Genomic DNA, 19440 nt, shown 5'->3' with positions numbered 1-19440 from the left:
AAGGAAATAAAAATATACCTTGTACAAGGGCGAAATCTGTAACAAATCATCAAATTTCTCTAAAATATTGATGTGCCAACAAAAGACAAGTGACAGATGACAGATGTTTTATTTTTGATGTCACCAGAGAGGTATCAAAATCATAAGCGTTTTCCACTAAAATCACAAGTGCGGAAGGAGAAGGAAAATCATTTTCAGAAAAAATCACAATTGAAATGAATGTTAGACGAGGCTTTGTGTCGTACTCCATTCTGTTTATTATATATTCGAGAAAATGACGCGAAATATCGACATAGAAGTAATTGACTGTGTGATGAAGTCAGCGAGGAAATGGAAAATAGTTAAAGTCTAATATAAAAGAACTAAAAACATTGTTCCAGTTAATGAAGTTCTAATATTCTTCTCAACGTGATGATTTATGCTTTCAAACATTTGAACCAATCTCAAGATTCCGAAGTCAAGGTATTCATCTTCAACAGCCACTTTTATCTACTATGTTTGTTGTAAAGTGAAGTATTTGGTGACATCGCGACGATTGAAAAGCGTCAGTAGACAAACACACAGATCCAGAATATTTTTAGAAAAGGTTAATCTTACAAGTAATTTATTTTTTTTGCCATCAAATTTGGGTCTTACTAAAAACTCGAAATTAAGCAAAAGATTAATGAATCTTTGTTATATGTAATAGATTTAAATTCAATTTTTAAGGGCATTTTAAAAAGATAAAGTTCCCAAGTCGCCATTCAATCTATGGTGGCATATACCAAAAAAAATACGGCTCTTGTTAAAAAACAAAGGAAAACATCCTATATTCTTTTTGGGTGCCAGAATAATTAATCATTGAAAAGATAAAAAAAAATTATTGTTCATACATAAAATGCACAGGCAAACCTATCACGATCATCTTTAACAAGAAATTAATAAATAAATTTTGTCAATCTAGAAAATATACAAAAGATGGTTTATTGGCATAAGAGTAAAAAAGGGGTGATAACAATTGGTAAATATTGGAATTAGATCCATTCAGGAAGAATGAGATACCACGACTTCCTTAACAGATGTAGGTCTTCACTGACTACTATTCGCCACGAGTTGTATGTTTAAGATTTTCCTCCACAGCTGACAAAAGCGAATGTTTTAAGTGACATTTTTAATTTTGACAGCAAAGTGAATAGGCTCGACGGATCACACCTCAGTGACGTTTTGACATAACTTGTAACATAACTCATAACATGTTGACATAAATGTGACATTTGACGTGATATGTGACATTTTACAAGACGTTTTCAAGTTTTTATGTCAAAAAGTAGCTGCAGAGCAGACCAAATTACGAATGACCAGAATGGACCTTAGCGTTTTCTTATAGGATTTAATAATAATGAGGCCGTTATCTTGTAGTCTATTTACTGTTTGGCCTTCGGTAAAAGTAAGTGACGTGTAAAACTGAAACAAATGGAAAAGGGTTTTGGCTCTAGAAATCTAACAACTATTCCTTGACGTCTATTGAACTCTTCGGCCAACCAATGTTAATCCACCGAAGATACATTGATTCTTTCTTTAGACACTAAGCGAATGGTTTAATAAATTCTGTTTTCTAGTTGTCCTTGCAACCTTTGTCGGTAGTTGCTGAGCATAATTGCGAATTTACTTAATAAAAAGTAGTTTTACAGAATCCGTTACTGCTGTCATTCGTCTTCTCCATTGATTTGTTCCAAATTCCACGTCCACAATGGTGTAATCTTTACGAGATTAGTTGGTACATATTTATAAATGAGTACTGAGGTTATTTTGTCCGTCTGCAAATAGTTTTTGATAAAAACAATTCTTTTGGTAAATACCATATATACGTATTGTTAAGCCTTTACCCAATATTATTTTCATTTCTAGATTGACAATTCTATCTGATGTGCTTAATCTATACAGTAAACTCTAGCGGTTGCTTTTGTCTAATAAAAAATTATGACAAAATTTATCACACTGGCAATAGAAACATTGTAAAGCCAAATTTAAAATAAATCATTTTAAAAAAAAAATAGTCGAAAATTATTTCAGTCCATAATTCTACCTGTCATTATTTGCGACAGAAGAAAATTACTGGCCTAACAACACACTATACTTACGGGTTGTATTCAGTCAATCGTAAGGAAGAGTTATCTGCGCCAAGTGTACCGCGCATCGCCTTTGCGCATGCGGCAATGCTCTGAAGATCGATGATCAATCTAAACACCAGGGTTAGATATGTAGGTACTATCGTTTCCGAGTATTTCATGAAAAAAGCACCAAGAATACCTGTATCATGAGATACCGGAACATTTTATTGCAAAACATCAAAAATAGGTTTCTTTTTAACTATTTATGCGTTAAACCTAACAAATTAAAAAAATAACAAAATAAATCTAGATTCTGTAATTATACTTCGTATACAGATTGTTCGAAAAAGAACATCTTGTACTACTTAAGTCGCTTATCTAGGACGTCGAACTCTTGTGTGTATACTTAGATTCGGCCAACCTGTGCACTGACGTTTCGCCATCACCTGATTGCACCACCTGCAAAGCACCAAATCTCCTTAGTAGGTCATCTGTACGCTCAGGCCCGGACTGGGCCGACTAACCTCAAAATATTCCATGCATATTACGACCAGAACGATGTATGCCCTAAATCTACATTGTTGCTAAGTGCAATCGACACAAAAGACACAAAAACATTTTTCTTGGGTTATATAATGCTAAAATCACGATTTTTCTAGAATTTAGATAACTATTTAAGATAATGGTAAAAAGTTACGAAATTTTAAATGTGGAAAATTGGCAGCTAAACAAATATCGAAATAGCATTATTTCACATTCATTTCTCGCAAAGTTATTAATGAAAAACTTTATAAACAAATTAGCCATTATTTAAACTTAATTTTAGAGGGTAAGAATTTTGAAAATGGGATTTCAACTTACATATCTTGAAAATTTAGATAAAAACGAACAAAATGAGATTTTATAAAGTGTTCTAAGGTGACGGAAACAACCGCGTTGTTCATTATCAAATAAACAACTTTCTAATAAACAATTAGAATAACTTGTAAGTAAATTTTATTACGTATATCATGAATTCCAGAAAAATATAGTTTTCTAACAATTGCAAAAAAAAATTAACATTCAACTCAAAGGAGTGTATGAAAAAATCATCAGAAACTTTTAAAAATAAATGTTTTTGATCGCCTTTTTGTGTCGCCTGGTACATGTTTACAATGATTTTGGAATAAAATTAATTTTGTGAGCAGTTACTTAACAGCAACCTCTTCCAAAAATGGCGTCACCTGTTTTCAGCAAATTAAATAAAAATTGATTCATAGAGATCCATAAAAGAAATATATGATAACATATTTTTCAACTGTTTACAGTATTTTTTTACCAATACAGCCATGAAAACAATATTTGTTGTAGTTTGTAGGATCCATACAGCTGTAGTAAATGCTAATAAAACAGAGACCAATAATACACCACCTAAAAATGATTTTTTCCACAGTAAAACATGTAACATTCAAAAACAATAACACAATACAGATCTGGTATTCAATTTTATTTAATATTCAATAAAATACTTATGGTAAAAATATTTCGGCAGTTACACCTAGTCCGGACCTGTTTTTTTAAGCTTTGGCATTCTTTGTACAATGCTACAAAATATAACAACAGAAATCAATTATAAGGTACAAATGTTCATGAATATGCAAATTTTACTAGAAAATCGTTACATAAATACAACAGAAACTTGTTCTTTTACTTAAATTTTTCTATCTGGTATTTTTATATTGTTTTGCTGTAATAAAAGGTTAATCTTGTCAGCAAAACACTAACTTGCACATCACCGAACATGGGAGGGATATTATACTAGTGAATTTCCTGTTTTATTAAAAAAATCAACAGGTTGTAAAGATTGATCTAATGTAGCCAGTAAAACTCTTGTTGGCCCATTGATCTAATGTAGCCAGTGAAACTCTTGTTGGTCCATAATTACCCCCAAATATAAACTTTATACCAGACAGAAAAATCTAAGTTGCATACTTACCATCAACAATTACATTCATGCAATAGTGGAAGCGGTATTTCATATATATGTAATCTATCCTTAGTAGATATTGGAAGGACTTGATAAGCATATTTATATTATTTATTTTCTCTTTCTGTTTTACCATTTGGTCTTTCAAATATCTGCTAGGGATGTTTATTGTATTTCTTCCACTATAAACCTAAATTACTTTAGAAATGTTTCTTTTTCTTCTAGTTAAACCAGTTCCGATTATTTCGAAATCTTTTTCACCAATCTAGCTCTCAGTTGGGTAATTCTAGTTAATATTTCCTAAATCAAGAACTATGTTTCTACCAAATGCTACTAAAATAATCACTTCCATTTTAAGAATTACTAAATATTATAACTATACTACAGTATGTTAAAAAAGAGGGTGATAATGTAGAAACCGGATGAAACGGTCGTCAAATTCAATCATATAAACGCTAAGAGGAGCTACTGAAAGACTACGAAGATAAAGACATACTTGTTTTGAGAAATTAACAGTGATAGGTGGCTGTGTCGTGTCGTCACAGCTTGTCTTTTGTTAGCACTAAATTTCTAACCAATGACAAGCTGAGAAGATACGACACACGCACTGATCACGTGTCTGAAACGGTTTACCTCCAGCTTATCTTGAAATTAAACGAAATATAGTTGGCAACTATATGGCCACTTCGGTGCAGGTCTGACCATAACACCATTTATCAGAAGCAGTGGAAATCAGCGTTACCAAAGTCAATAATTTGAATGGTATATAATGTTTCTTCTGGAATACCCATTATAAGTCCTGGAACATTTTGATCATACCTCGTATACTGGTAAGACGTAGATAAGATACGGTGATATCTCTTGAGGTTTTTCTGAAACCGCTTCAGCTACCTGTCCACAGTATGTTCTTAAAAGTATTCACAATAATATCACGGTATAACATTTTCAAACTCCTAGTGTATTATAACAATAAAAGCAAGCTTTACAAATTGTTCGATATGCGCCAGACAACAATTTGTGACACCTGTGAGTTTTCGGGATTATGCAGGTGTTAAAAAAGTTACATGATTGCAGGTCGTTGCAAATTAGTAAAGCTGTTTGTTGTTATTGTGTTCCCGATATAAATAACATAAATTTTTAGATGATCAAACCGAATTGGGTCTTTCTAGTTCTTTCATGGTAACTAGTATCACGAAAGTTTTAAGAAATTATGTATATAATTAAACAAATTGACCATAAATCTCATCTTGCTACGTTTTTTTTTTTTGAAATTTCATTTTCAAAAAAATTTAGAATTTTGGCAAATGTTTTTCTTTACTCACTGTGCTCTCCTCCGATTGAGCGGTAACTCTTCAAAGAAAAATTCTAGAATAGGTTCCCCTTGTCCAAGAAAGGGGACATACCTTATTGAATTTTAGATCTATTCTTTTTTTTTTCGTATCCTTATCTCCAAAATCATAGCTTCTTGAAACTGTGTACATAGATTCCCTTTTGTGTACAAAAGAAACCTACTAAGTAATGTTAAATAGGTTTTCTACTCATATTCTTATAGTAAGTTTGACTTCTGTCCTTCGATATTCCGTTGTACCGGTTTATTCTATAAACTTTCGTGATCCACGTTACTTCTCTTGAACGAAATAAGAAACTTAAATATTATGCTTATATGGAATTAAACCACAATTATTGGTTGTAACGAAAATCACATGTTTAACTATTGTCTAGCAAACAAAAAATGAAAGTAGCCATCCAAAATCACGCGTCGTAACTGATAAAAAATAGCCGAAATCACGCGTCAATCATGAATTTTCGGAAATTTTGAATTCGATCATTGGCGGGATGTAAGAAAATATGTTTCCTTGCTGGCCACTTTACATTGTAACGATAAATATATTTCTGCTTATAATAATAAAAATAATACGTTAGATCTAGTTTATAAAATAAACAGAATGAAAGACAAATTATCAAGATTCCAAGTTTATTTCTGAGAAAAATTTAATTCTCTTGAGTGTCAAAATAACCGAGTTAGCGGAATTAATCAATGTCCTGAAATTATGTCGAATGTGTTTACACAGCAAAATAAACACACAACAGATGAATTAAAAGCTTAAACAGGAATGCTGCAACGAAGCAAATACTTTCATTTTACAAACGTCAATAAAACCTGAAAGTTCTGCCAAAAGGAAGAACTGGAATACAAAGTAAACGTTTAACTTGCATGGTATGGAACAGGAATGATAACACAGCCCAACAAAATGAAAAAATTTGGTGCTTAAGAAATAAAATATTTTTGATGCTATGATTTCAAAAATGTCTTTTTTTTTATCGATTGTATAACTTTAACTTCGCTCGAAGAGATATACACAAAGGCACCTGGAAATCAGCAGACGAACTTACAGTAAATATGATAATATAATAATCGTCCGCACCAGGAGGGGCAAATGCGGATTCTGATCACTACTGGGTCGAAAGTAGGGTAAGGGCCAGAATTTTAAACATTTAAAGAAGGAAATAGATTCTAAACATGAACGATACAATGAAGAAGAACTTAAAGATGTGGACAAAAATAGAGAATAACATATAGAAAGCAATATAGCAATAGAAACAGAGCATATTTACTGATACAACAAGGGCACAGAACCCGACAAGCAAAGGGATATAAATAACTACGTAAAGAATAAAATCTACCGCAGAAAGTAGAGAGAAAATATAAGCAAAGAACTTCAAAAACTACAAGAACTAAGAAAACAGACAGATACAAGAAAATTTTACCAGAAACTGAACAAAAGCAGAAGAGAATTCAACCAAAAGATGTGAAGAGATAAGGAGCGTAACATATTGACAGAACAGCAAAAAAACTAAGAAGATGGACAGAATATTTTGAGGAAAAGCTTGAGGGAGGCGAACCCTGATATACCATTAAACCAAGCAGACCGAACAAAAAGGAAAACCATTTTTTTAGCTTCAAGTCCTTTTACGAGAACTTTTCAAATTTAAACTCTCTCTGCTAGTACTACCTTCTACCATTTTTATTGAATTAAACAATATTTAACAAAAGTAATATATCGTTAAACACAAAGGCACCTGTATAATTCTGTACTGATAACTCTGAGGAAACTAAATATATACTGACCAAATACGCACTTTTTCTCCGCTACTGATACGCTTCTTGGTAAAAATCACAGCGACAGCTAAACAATACGATATACGAAAGTGATCACGAGTATGACTCATTTTATTTTTTATTTGCTGGGCCATTAACGTGATTTTCATTACAACCAATAATTGTGTTGAGACATGTTAAGTTAGACATGCCACAAGAAAGCAGTTTCAGAATCTTGCGAAATATTAAACGCTTGGACAAAAGTTATAAGTTTGACGAGCAGGGCTGATCTGGAATGGTAATATAATAGGAGGAAAAGGGTACAAAACTGTAAAACAAAAAGGGTGCTTCAATCCCTTATGGAAATAATATCAAATGGATAAGACAAATGAAAACTTTAATACCGTTTGGACTGTCAGATCGGAAATTGTTGTCAAAATTTAATCATCGATAGAAACAAACAATTGATCTATTTGTGCCATTCTAAATTTTGATCTATCAAATGAGCTCATATAAATAAATAAACGTTTTAACTTTCTTTACTTATTAACATTACCATGTTATCAGTAAATCGTTAAAATTCACTAAATTTGAAAATGTTTTTGATGAAGTACCAAAAAAATACTAGCGTAGATGAAATTTATAAAAACAAAGATAATTTGTGCTTATGGATACAAACAAAATTTCGGATTAGTCGTGAGTACATTATTTTCGAACAAAACGTGCAAAAACAAGACCAACAACCCATAGTATGGTTGAGATATGCTCTCTATTTGTCCTCACGGACCAGAAGCATTGAATAATTTTATGATAGACATCAATAGTAAAGAAAAATCAATCAAATTCTCCATGGAAAAAGAAAACAAAAACTCACTCCCTTTTCTAGATGTATGAATCACAAAAGAGGATATGGGATATGCAACCAAAATTTACAGAAAACCAACCCAAACCAACATAGATTTAATTTACCACTCAAATCATAATCACGAATGAGACCAAAACATCTGCTTTAATATAAATGCATTTCAGGAGGAAAGAAACCTGTTAACAAAGTTTTAAATAAAAAAAAATGACTACCCATTGTCATTTATAAACAAGGAATTTCACGAGATTAAAGAAAGAAAACACCACAAGGTATTTAAAGATGACAACAATACCATATGTAAAGGGTATATCAGAATAAATTAAAAAGGAAAAGCAATAAATACAACAACATAACAGCATTCAAAACAACCAATTCACTGAGATCTACTCTGTCCAAAACCAAACCAAACAACACCCAAGAAAGATCAAATAAATGCATCTATAAAATACCCCGTGAATGCAACAATTTCTATATGGGAGAAACCGCAAGACTACTAAATTTCAGGATATACGAACATAAAACATACATCAAAAACAGACTTCCACAAATTACAGATATGTAAACATGCCTGGGACAATGATAACAGAGCACAATGGAAAGTACAAGTGCGTGCAACTCCAAATTTTTGGTTATAATTTTTTATGGTACTATTAAGGAGCAAAAAACGGCGTTTTTTGACTATTTTTATTGTATCAAATCAATATCCTATGGTAAAATGAGCACACGATTTAATGAAAGTACATAAAAAAGCTTAATCTGAGCTATGCTAAATTAAATTTGACTCAATAGTTTATGCAAAATTGATTGAAGGTTCAAAAATGTCAATTTTTTACCATTTTTATTTTTTGAAATAAGTTTTGTAAACATTTTTTTCATGCAAAAAGCCTTATACTGTAGCTCTTTTAATTAATCGAATGAGATTTCATAAGATACGATCGGTCAATTCCTTTTCGAGATATGTTTAATTGTTTAAAAAAATTCTTAAATGTTTATAAATTTAGCAGCGCCAGAAATTTTTTTAAAAAAAGTAGAGGTCTTCTAAACGGTTTCTTTTCTTGGTAAATTATATTTTTTTGTAGGAATCAAAATATTTGCTCAAAAAATTTTTTAATCCTTTATTTATAGCTTTGAAGTAGGTGCGACTTTTGCGTTTTAAATTAATTATGCTACATCACTCCCTATACATTACACAATTTTTTAACTTATTGATTCTTATAGCTGAACTCAAAAAAAAAGATTAAAAACAAGATTTCTACGACTAATAGAAGTGAAGTTTAAAAAATCACAGCTGCTTTTTTTAGAACAATTAAGAATCAAAATCGGCCCTATAATTTTTATTAAAAAAAACGCTATTTATAGTAGTCGAGATATGAGTAAAATTGACTGTTTTTTCGAGTAGCCGAATTCGCTCGGTGGTGAGGGAACCCTTTAATTGGAATTTAAATTAAAATAAGCTTAAGGTCTATATGGCATGCCGCTATGTTTAATTTTTCTTTGTCATTGTATTCTGTAAGCTAAATCTTGTCATATAATACCTCATCGTCACAATGGGCCCGAGAATAGCAAAGATATGGGTCTAAAGCTCTTTTGACGTGCCGTCATGTTTGGCTTTTCATTGTCATCGTATTCTATTCGCTAAATCCTGTCATATGACATATCACACGGTCCTGTATGTTAAGTTTTTAAGGCACTATAAGAAATCAAAGTTCCAATAGAGAAAGCACGAACAAACTTCAATAAAATGAGAAAGGTACTTTGCGCAAGAGAACTGAAATTAGACTTTAGAGTTACGCTAGTAAGGTGTTATATTTTCTCGACTCTGCTTTACGGGATAGAAGCATGGACACTTAACGCGTCGACTACTAAAAAGTTGGAAGCATTTGAACTATGGGTGTATAGAAGAATCCTGAAGATATCATGGACCGAGCATGTAACAAACAACGAAGTCAAGAGAAGAATCAATAAAAGAATAGAAGTATTGGAAACCACCAAGACACGAAAGCTGCAATACCTGGGGCATGTTATGCGCAATGAAAGATACAAAATACTTCAATTAATTATACAAGGGAAAATCCAGGGCAAGGGAAGTGTAGGAAGGAAAACAATCTCATGGTTGCGTAACTTGAGGGAATGGTACGGATGCACATCAATCGAACTATTCAGAGCGGCAGCATCTAAGATCAGAATAGCCATGATGATTGCCAACCTCCGTCGCAGAGATGGCACATAAAAAAGAAGAAGCTAAAAAAGGTGTTTTTGACAATTCACCTTCTGACCTCAAACCTTTATTATTTAATATATATATATATATATATATATATATATATATATATATATATATATATATATATATATATATATATATATATATATATATATATATATATATATATATATATATATATATATATATATATATAGACGGTTACGTCGTAATTTAATTCGAATCCCTTACCATTCTCTTACACGTGTTTCAGGGTCTACCCATCATCAGAGAGACTTGTAAGGAGACTGGAACTAAATCAAAACCCATCTGATAGTATGGCAACTATAGCAAAATAATTACCAAAGTATACATTTAGCGATCTCTAACGAGGAAAGATGAAGTGAATGTCGACAGCAATTAAAGTAAACTGTATAAGCACGCTTTATTATTTACTTCTTGAGCTTAAGCTTCAACGACCCCTAATACGTCACGATCCAACTAGCCGTTCTTGAGCAGAACGAGACAGTGAAAGAATAGCGCAACCGCCCCAATACAATTTAAACAAATTAAGCTAACTCCACTTCTATTGGTAGTAGAAAACTTTTTTATTGTTGTTAAAAATGGGTGTATTGTATAGAGAGTGTAGCTTAATATAAATAAGGGGTTGAAAAACCTGTTGAGCAATTATTTTTATCTCTAGAAAAAAATATAAAAGTGGTCTAACCACAAATATTATATTTTTGAAATTTTATAAAATAAAAATATGTTGTCAGTAACTAGTAAAAAAAAAACTTGAAGATCGTGCAGTATATTTAACAACAAAAAAAATAAAAAATTAGCTTTTTTGTGGATTAGACCTAGAGTACAATATAACTAAACAATATCAATGTTGAAAATAAACTTTAATAAACCACAAAGTAACAAAAATACTGAATCTTTCTCGTGAACTCTTCTTCTGGATGTATAGTGGATCTTATATTCTGGTTCTTGTGTAAAATCCATAATGTAGAGGTATAAATTCAAAAGATCTTTTTTTTGCTTCGGTATTGGACGTCCACCGGGATAAAGATGATCTAGCTGAAGTATTTTCCTATTTGTCCTCTTTTCGATATCTAGTGAGTAAAAAATGTTCTCCTTTGTAACAGTTATAAAGGATTCCTAAACTCAAACCTGGTGCAAAATAACTTCTATGTTCACTTTTATGCCTCGTATATTGTGATTCGTATGTGGGAAATTTACTAAGGAATTCTTTTTCTTCGGTAGTTTTGTCGTCACCTGTATTATTTGCTGAATTACTTTGTCTTCTTTCATCCTGGAGTGTAACTCCAGTTTGTGATTTTTTTTGTAAAAGTCTATCTACTTTACCATTAGAAATCTAAAAGGTTTTTATAAAAAAAGGTTTACATATCTTCCGGATGGATCTACCCCACAAAGATGGAGATTAGCCCACTCTTGCATTCTTTTACGTATTTATGTACTGAGCAATTTTGGCGTAATCCACAACTTCGTGGGTTAGCCTATGCGTGTTTTCAAATGTTTGTCATTTTCTATAATGCACAATCAACCTGCTAGAGCGATTTATGCTGTAATGTACGAAAATGTTGGTTAGACCACTTTTGCTCTCATAGCCTCAATTATATCTCTTTTTTTACACAAAGGTTCTGACTGTAAAATTTATACAACATTTAAGAATTTGCATAAACAATTAAACGTATCTCAAAAAGGAATTGGCCCATCGGATCTTAGAAAGTCTCATTCGATTTGTAATTAAAAGAACTACAATATAATGCATTTTGCACAAAAAAAAAAGAATTTTTACAAGAGTTATTTCAAAAGTTGTAATAGTTAATTTTGCATAAACTATTGGGACAAATTTATTTTAACACAGCTCAAATGTAAGCTTTTTTATATACTTTCATAATATTGTGGCAATTTTACCCTAAAATATTGATTTGATACAATAAAAATAATTAAAAAACACCGTTTTTTGCACTTTAAAACTACCGTAAAAAAAATTATGGCCAACACTTTGGAGTTGCACGCACTTGGGAGGTTACTCCAGACATTGCCCTTTATAATGTTGTGCTGGTTTCAAAAATTCACTAATTTGTGCACGTTTTTCTCTCTGCAGCTTGAGCTAAATACCGAAAAGAACAAAATAGATCAATTGTTTATTTTGGCAATTACATTTTGACTACGGTTTTCGATCTGAAAGTCCGAACGTTATAAAAAGTGTTTTAATTTCCTCGTTTATGTGGTATTATTTCCAGAAAAAATCGAACAGCCGCAGATAAACAACTTTCGACCAATATAAAAGTGCTTACCTTGAAAATGCTAACTACTATAGACGTACACAATTTGAGATATTTGGTATTTTAAAGAAAAGTAACATTTCGATAATCATTTATTAAAAAAATAAATAAAATGACAACAGTATATACATATATCTCAAAATGTTTAAAATTACTACTTCTTTCTGTTTTTTTTTAAATGCATCACACAGACAAAACTAAACCATGCTGACAAAAATTACATCATCGTAGAATACATGCAAATAAATTTTGCTATATAATCTATAAGTTCTAATATTTTAGTTTGAGGATGGTCTATGGGAAAAGACAAAAAACTAAGAAGAGCGTTACGTTTCACCGAGTTTGAGACATTGTTTTAATTTGATTTTCTTAATTTTTGTATATCTTTTCCCTCCAGTTTATTTAAAGAAAACATACCAAGAACGCGGCCTAGGTAGCTCAGAGGTAAGTGTCTTATGAGTGTTTGGGAGAGTTATTTACAATTGCCTTGCAGTTTTCTACATATTTTCTCAGATTCTGCATGTTGCGTAAACCGTATATGATCCTATTTTTTGCTTTAATCGCTTCGAAATATTTTTGGAAATGATAATATTACTATGCGGAAACTTCAAAGAGTGGGCTAATTGTTTTATTAAATAACACAGGCCGACATGATTTTTCGGTGTTTTGAGTTTGACATGTGTCCTTAGCTAATACGGGAACGCTGATTCTGAATATGAATTCGGTTTAAGCCTATCACGTCAAAATTTTTCACAAAATTAAAAAAACCTTGTAAAATATTATGTACTAGCGCAAACAAGTAGCTTATTGATATTTGAAAGAGTTTCACTTCAAAGAATAAACACAAAATTAAATATCCTGATTTACGATCTGCTAAACGACCTGTATCTCATGGACCAGGAATCCCTATTCCTCCACCTTTTCTTCACACCATCCAATAGCAATGATCAGATGAAAGTTCAAAACGAAAAACCGATGAAGACGAATTCAATCCTGAGATAGACCTAAATAGATAGAACTAAATGACTTAGTGAGAGACTTGGGCCTATCGAAGGATGCTGCACAAATTTTAGGATCACGACTGAAAGATAAAAATCTATTGGCTCCAGCTACCACATTTTCATGGTATAGGCATCGTGAAAAAGAGTTGGAGGAATATTTTTCTCAAGAGGACTCACTGGTGTATTGTCATAATATTCCTTAAGTAGTCGTGAAACTGGGAGCTGACAATTACGATTCCACGTCATGGCGGTTATTTATTGATTCTTCCAAGAGAAGTCTGAAGGGTGTCTTGTTGTACAATGGTAATACTTATGCCTCAGTGCCTATTGCTCGCTCCGTGCATCTCAAAGAGACATATGAGAATCTTGAGCTGTTGCTAAATAAAATAAAGTATAGCGAATATTGTTGGCAACTCTGTGGAAATCTCAAAATAATATCCATGCTTTTGGGTCAGCAGTCTGGATTCACAAAATATCCATGTTTTTTGTGTGAGTGGGACAGTCGAGCAGGAAATTTACATTACGTAAGAAAATGTGCCACGTGATACACTAGTTACTAGAGTTACTAGTTACTAGTTACTAGTTGGGTTAGACCCAAAACTTAGCTCTTTTGCCTCCTCTTCACATAAAGTTAGGATTGATGAAGCAGTTTGCCAAAGCTTTAGATAAACAAGGTGACTGCTTTAAATATCTGTACGACAAATTTCTTGCTTTTTCTGAAGCTAAATTTAAAGAAGGAATTTTTGTAGGTCCTCAAATTCGAACCTTAAAATCGGACAGATTGTTCCAGAATACAATGACCCAGGAAGAATCTGAAGCATGGAGTTCTTTCGTAGAAGTCATAAACGGTTTCCTTGGAAACAACAAGTCTCCACACTATAAAGAAATTGTAGCCAACATGGTCGAAAATTATAAAAAACTGAGATACAATACGAGCGCCAAAATTTATTTTCTGGATTCCCATGTTGACTATTTTCCCGAAAATCTTGGACCTGTCAGCGAGGGGAGAAGGGAGAGAGGTTCCATCAAGATATAAAGGACATGGAGAGACGTTACCAAGGAAGATGGGATCGATCACAAAAATCCATAAAAAGAAGACCACAAAACTCAGTTTTCATGAGAAAAGAGAACGGTTTTATTAAAAAAAAAACATAAAATAGGTTATACTGAATTCTTTTTTTTTTTTTTTTAAGAACAACTCAATTTTGCAGTGTAATTTTGTATTAAGTTTCAATAAATATTTTCTCAGTATTTGTGGCAGTTTCTATAAAAAATTTCAAACACACTTTTCTTGAAAACCTGACGTGCCGGAAAAAAACTTTCTAAACTTACATCGACAGTTCAGCGAAAGACGTGTATTACAAATGAACAAAATTGGTTCACTACCTGAGATAATTTAAATTTTTAAGCGCATTTTGAACGCCTGATTTCATGTTTGAGACGGCTGAAATTGCTTTTACCGACCACTAGCTCTCCTCGATTTTTTTGCATTTTTAAAGGTTTAAATCAACATTGTAACCAAGTTGCACAACCGAAACACGAGGGTAAAAATTTGTATCTAATAAGTAATTGGCATAACAAAGGTATTTGTTTAAAAAACATCGATTTTTGACAATTTCTTTACTGGTTTTTGCTAATTTTGCATTAATAATAATTTTTTCAATTAGTAATCAATTCTATCTTGTAAGAAATTTATTTACAAAATCTTTTTGTCGTTACAAAATTTTTCTAAATGCATAGATGCCGAGATATAGTAACGAAAAAGAGAAAATAAATTTTAAAGATTTATCATTTAATAAAACCTTTTAATAAAACTTTTGTGATTCATGGTATACAGGCAGGCAACTAGAAATTTCATTTTCCTTGTGAAAATAAATTGAAGTTTTCTCATTTTTTTTTCACAAATATTTTCACAATATTTCGAAGCGATCAAAGCAAAAAACTAGTATCATATAGGATTTGCACAACCCAAAACAGATTATTATAAATATAAAATATATATTTATAATAATAAACATTCCCAGTTATTCTCGCCATTTTAGAGGAATATGGGAAGCTGAAAATCTATCAGATTCATATGGAACGATTTCTCTCTGAATCTCTCTTAGTGTACCAAGGTTTTCAAACTATTTTGGTACAAATAGAGGGAATATTAATTTCGTGGCATTTGTCACTTCTTTTAAATAATCTTTCAGATCTAAACCCTTTGACGCATGCTCACTTTTAATCGGTCGCCCTCTATATTTACTTCCTGAGGAAAGTCCGTCTGAGAAATTAGACATGGGGTTTTTGAATCGCCGTATAACGACTGTGGTCGCCGATAAAAGGACTAATACAAGACAAAGAACTCTTTGGCAAGAAGATCAGCAATTTCATAACCAAAAATTCCCGATAGACCAGGGTATTGAGAATTTATCAAGACAGTTGTGATGAAGTCTTTGCACTGTTCCAAACTCTATTATTATCTTTTGCTGCATTTTTTGTGCACCAAACCTTAGTATTTTATGGATACTATTTTTGTGTTGTAAATATTTACATGATTCTTCCAAAATTACCTTAACAAATGTAAAAAACGTGGTTGGATTATAAGCTTATTCTTTTTTTCTATAAATCCTTTTTGTAACACCAACTCAGATTCATGGAATTTGTGCGTTTCTAAGGTAGTGTGAAAGTGCCAAGAAGTACTTGATAGATCGTCGGAATATAACATTGTCACTGTGGTGTGGATGCCAGGTTATCGACGAATACAAAAGAGCTGATGGATTTGCTACAGGAGAAGAATTATCCTAGGCGGATAATTAATACGCTTGGCTTGATAATACGCTAGACAATCGATGGTATTCCTTAACAAACAAAATAAACTCACTGATATCAAATTAAGACAATAAAACAACTTGCTTTCCCATAAGCGCACAGCTTTTTCGCTGTACAGGTTATCACGTAAATTTCAATAACAGGGTTTTGTCAATATACAATCTATTTCAAGATAGTCTACTTGGCGAACCTGATATTATTAGATCTATCAAAATAAATAGGCTACAGTGGCTAGGCCACATAGAGAAAAAAATACATGTATAACCAAAGATCGGATGGCAGTCGAAAGACCCAGACTACGAAACAAAGTATTGAGAGAATGAAACTGGAAAACCAAGGCGAAGCACAGCAATGAATGGAGACTGATCCTGAAATAGACCACGACTCACAATGTGAAACAGAATTGTAGAGCTAAGGTCGATGATGATAATTTTATAATTGAATGCCAAACGAGAGATATGATAAAAGCCGAAATAGCAAAAGGAAACAGAACATGCCAAAGCGATCATTCAAATTTTTTCGGCAACCCAATGTAACCCAAAATAATTACGGTTGTAATTATTTTTGCCATTTGTTACTTGGTATAAGATCGGAAATTTTGAACATTTGGATATGAAATTATTGTCGACCAACAATCTACACCTGAGTCAGACTCGAACAATCTTTACGCAATCTGAAGGCTTTTTTCGTCGATACTCTTGATGAAAGATTAATCCATTTCTATACGTCAGGAACCAAGGAAAAACCAAAGAGGCGAAAAATAATACGCCGAAGATCGATCAAAGGACAGGATCATCAGATCGGTCGGAAAGTATACAAAATGTATTATTCACATTATATTGGACGTTTTGAAGCTAATATAAGACAAAACAAGTTCCATAAAGATAATGTACGCGCTCATAAGATGGCCGTTTAACTAATAGTCACCCAGCGTATTTAACAGATTTAACCCCATGTGACTTCATACTATTTTAAGGAACTCGAACAACAAAAATAAATGCTATAAAACAAAAGTAATGTCAAACCAACCTCGTATTGGAAAAATTAAGATACAAAAATTAAAATTTGTGAAACGCCGCTCTTCTGTTTTTTATCCTCCCGTCTACATGTAGAGTTAAAACTAACAGTAAGTGAAAAATCCTTAAGTAGATCTAAAGAAGTAGGTATGTATATAAAACAAAACCTAATAACAAAGTAACAGGTAAATATTTAGTGTGCATATATATCTATCAATTAATAATTCAATAAATAAAATCATTATGACCTAATTTTTTTTTAAATCGTGGCACATACTTCACATAATACTTAAAAAAGATTCGTGTTAGTACCGCATGCTATTAGATCGTAGAAATCGGGAAAATTCGGAAAAACTAAAGAGGTCTTGCTTTTAACAACTATTGAACATCTTGGTGCAGTTTGGTGAGTATTTCCTTCGGGAATTGTTTATTAATTATATAACTAGGAAGTTGTTTATTTGACGTTTCTGTCACGAGATGAAATTTTTCTATCCTAATCTTGTTGTTATACAAGGAAGGCGACTGCCAAGACTTACAACGATTGGAAATGAGAATATTGGCGATTCTTGACGTGGACTAATGTTAGTATCAAGGATTATGTACGAAAAACAGGTAAGATAACCACAAACGTCGTGTGAAGTTTATAAAATGGAGATGTCGATCCTGATTTAACATCACTACACTAACTGTAGTTCAGAGCGACTAAAAGTGCAGAAAAACTAGTACTAGAATATAAATATAACTGGATTCACATTCTAATGACTATCCCACATAAAATCAATAACAATAAAAACTTTGTAGAACATTTACTTTAGGCAAAAGTAAAGCTTTTGCGGAAATGTTTTTAGGGTATTTCCAGACCCAAAATAAAAAAGATCAAAAGAGAAATGTCAAAATTAAACAAATGTCAAACTACTTACACAACGAATGCGTCTAAAATCCTTGTTATTGTTGTCAAATCGAATTTATCACGCGACGTTGACAGATACGAGATACTGCACACAAATCGCACGATGTAATCCGAATAATTCTCTTTATTCAGCAGACATGGTCACGTCAGATTATCTCTTCATATGAAAAAATCAACTATGGGGAGTATTTCAGTATACGGATGTTAATGGTACAATAACGAATATGATAAAGAGGTAAAAATAAACAGAAAACACACAATACTTATACCTAGGTGTAGAAGCAACATACTAATCATTAGACAAACACGAAACTATTAGAAAATGGTTAAAAAAAGCATTTGGGAAGTAACTTTCACTTAGGAATAAGGAACGCCAAAAAAATCATCTCCAGAATAATTAAACAAGGAAAATAAAATAAATAATGGAATGCATTGAAGGAAAGCAACTAGTATGATACGATCACATACAGATAGTGGGCAAAGAAATACTGTGCAAAAAAGTGGTACGGTAAAATGAGCAAACGGATGAAATGCAATCGGAAATACGCATTTCTGACTTATCGATCCTCATCAGTACGGTGCAGATAAGTTAAAAGCGGTTATGTTAGCTTGGGAAATTCAACACTGCAAGAACAACAACTAATATTATCATTGAGGCTACGACAGCCTCCAGTGATGTAGATAAATGTAGTGGTCTATTTTGTTTCTAAACGACTGCGCTCGATGTTCAAAGTTATTAAAAACAAGTAAATCTGGCTGGTTTTGTAGGGCCGGAAAAGGGGGTAAGTATATACAGTAATGCTACAGTAGCACTCAAGACGTCAGCTAAAAAGAAAATATGGGATAAGCGTTCTAGCAATAAAAACTATTGTATAAGAAAATGGTAACCTATTTTAGCAAAATCATTTTAAAAGTATCGTTTACCTACATTTACTTATATTCTCTTTTTATGTTTTGACATTGTTCCTTTATAAACAACAATTTCTTTATGTATATTCACTGATTATTGACGTTAAAAGATATAACAAAGCATTAGATGTGACAATATTAATAAAAACTGGGCCAGATGGTATACATTAAGTAACATTTCGATACCGCGATCAAAAACCAGCGCTAGATTGCAAGTGGAATGTAAACTGAGACTGGAATGCACTGGATCC

General features: G+C 32.2%; 1 protein-coding gene across 1 annotated transcript in view; it reads right to left on the bottom strand.

The window, feature by feature from the left end:
- Nucleotides 1-2294: 2294 nt before the first annotated feature.
- The window catches only part of CycT (Cyclin T), a 56977-nt gene continuing 39831 nt past the window's right edge, over nt 2295-19440 (bottom strand). The window contains exon 9 of the mRNA XM_072535883.1: nt 2295-2549. Coding sequence (XP_072391984.1) covers nt 2469-2549 — 81 coding nt within the window. The 3' untranslated portion in view covers nt 2295-2468. The remainder of the gene's footprint in view (nt 2550-19440) is intronic.

Source organism: Diabrotica undecimpunctata, chromosome 6 (genome assembly GCF_040954645.1).
Source record: "Diabrotica undecimpunctata isolate CICGRU chromosome 6, icDiaUnde3, whole genome shotgun sequence".
Taxonomy (NCBI): Eukaryota; Metazoa; Arthropoda; class Insecta; order Coleoptera; family Chrysomelidae; genus Diabrotica; species Diabrotica undecimpunctata.
Note: the sequence above shows the minus strand (reverse complement) of the source record. Positions and strands in the feature narration are given on the sequence as shown.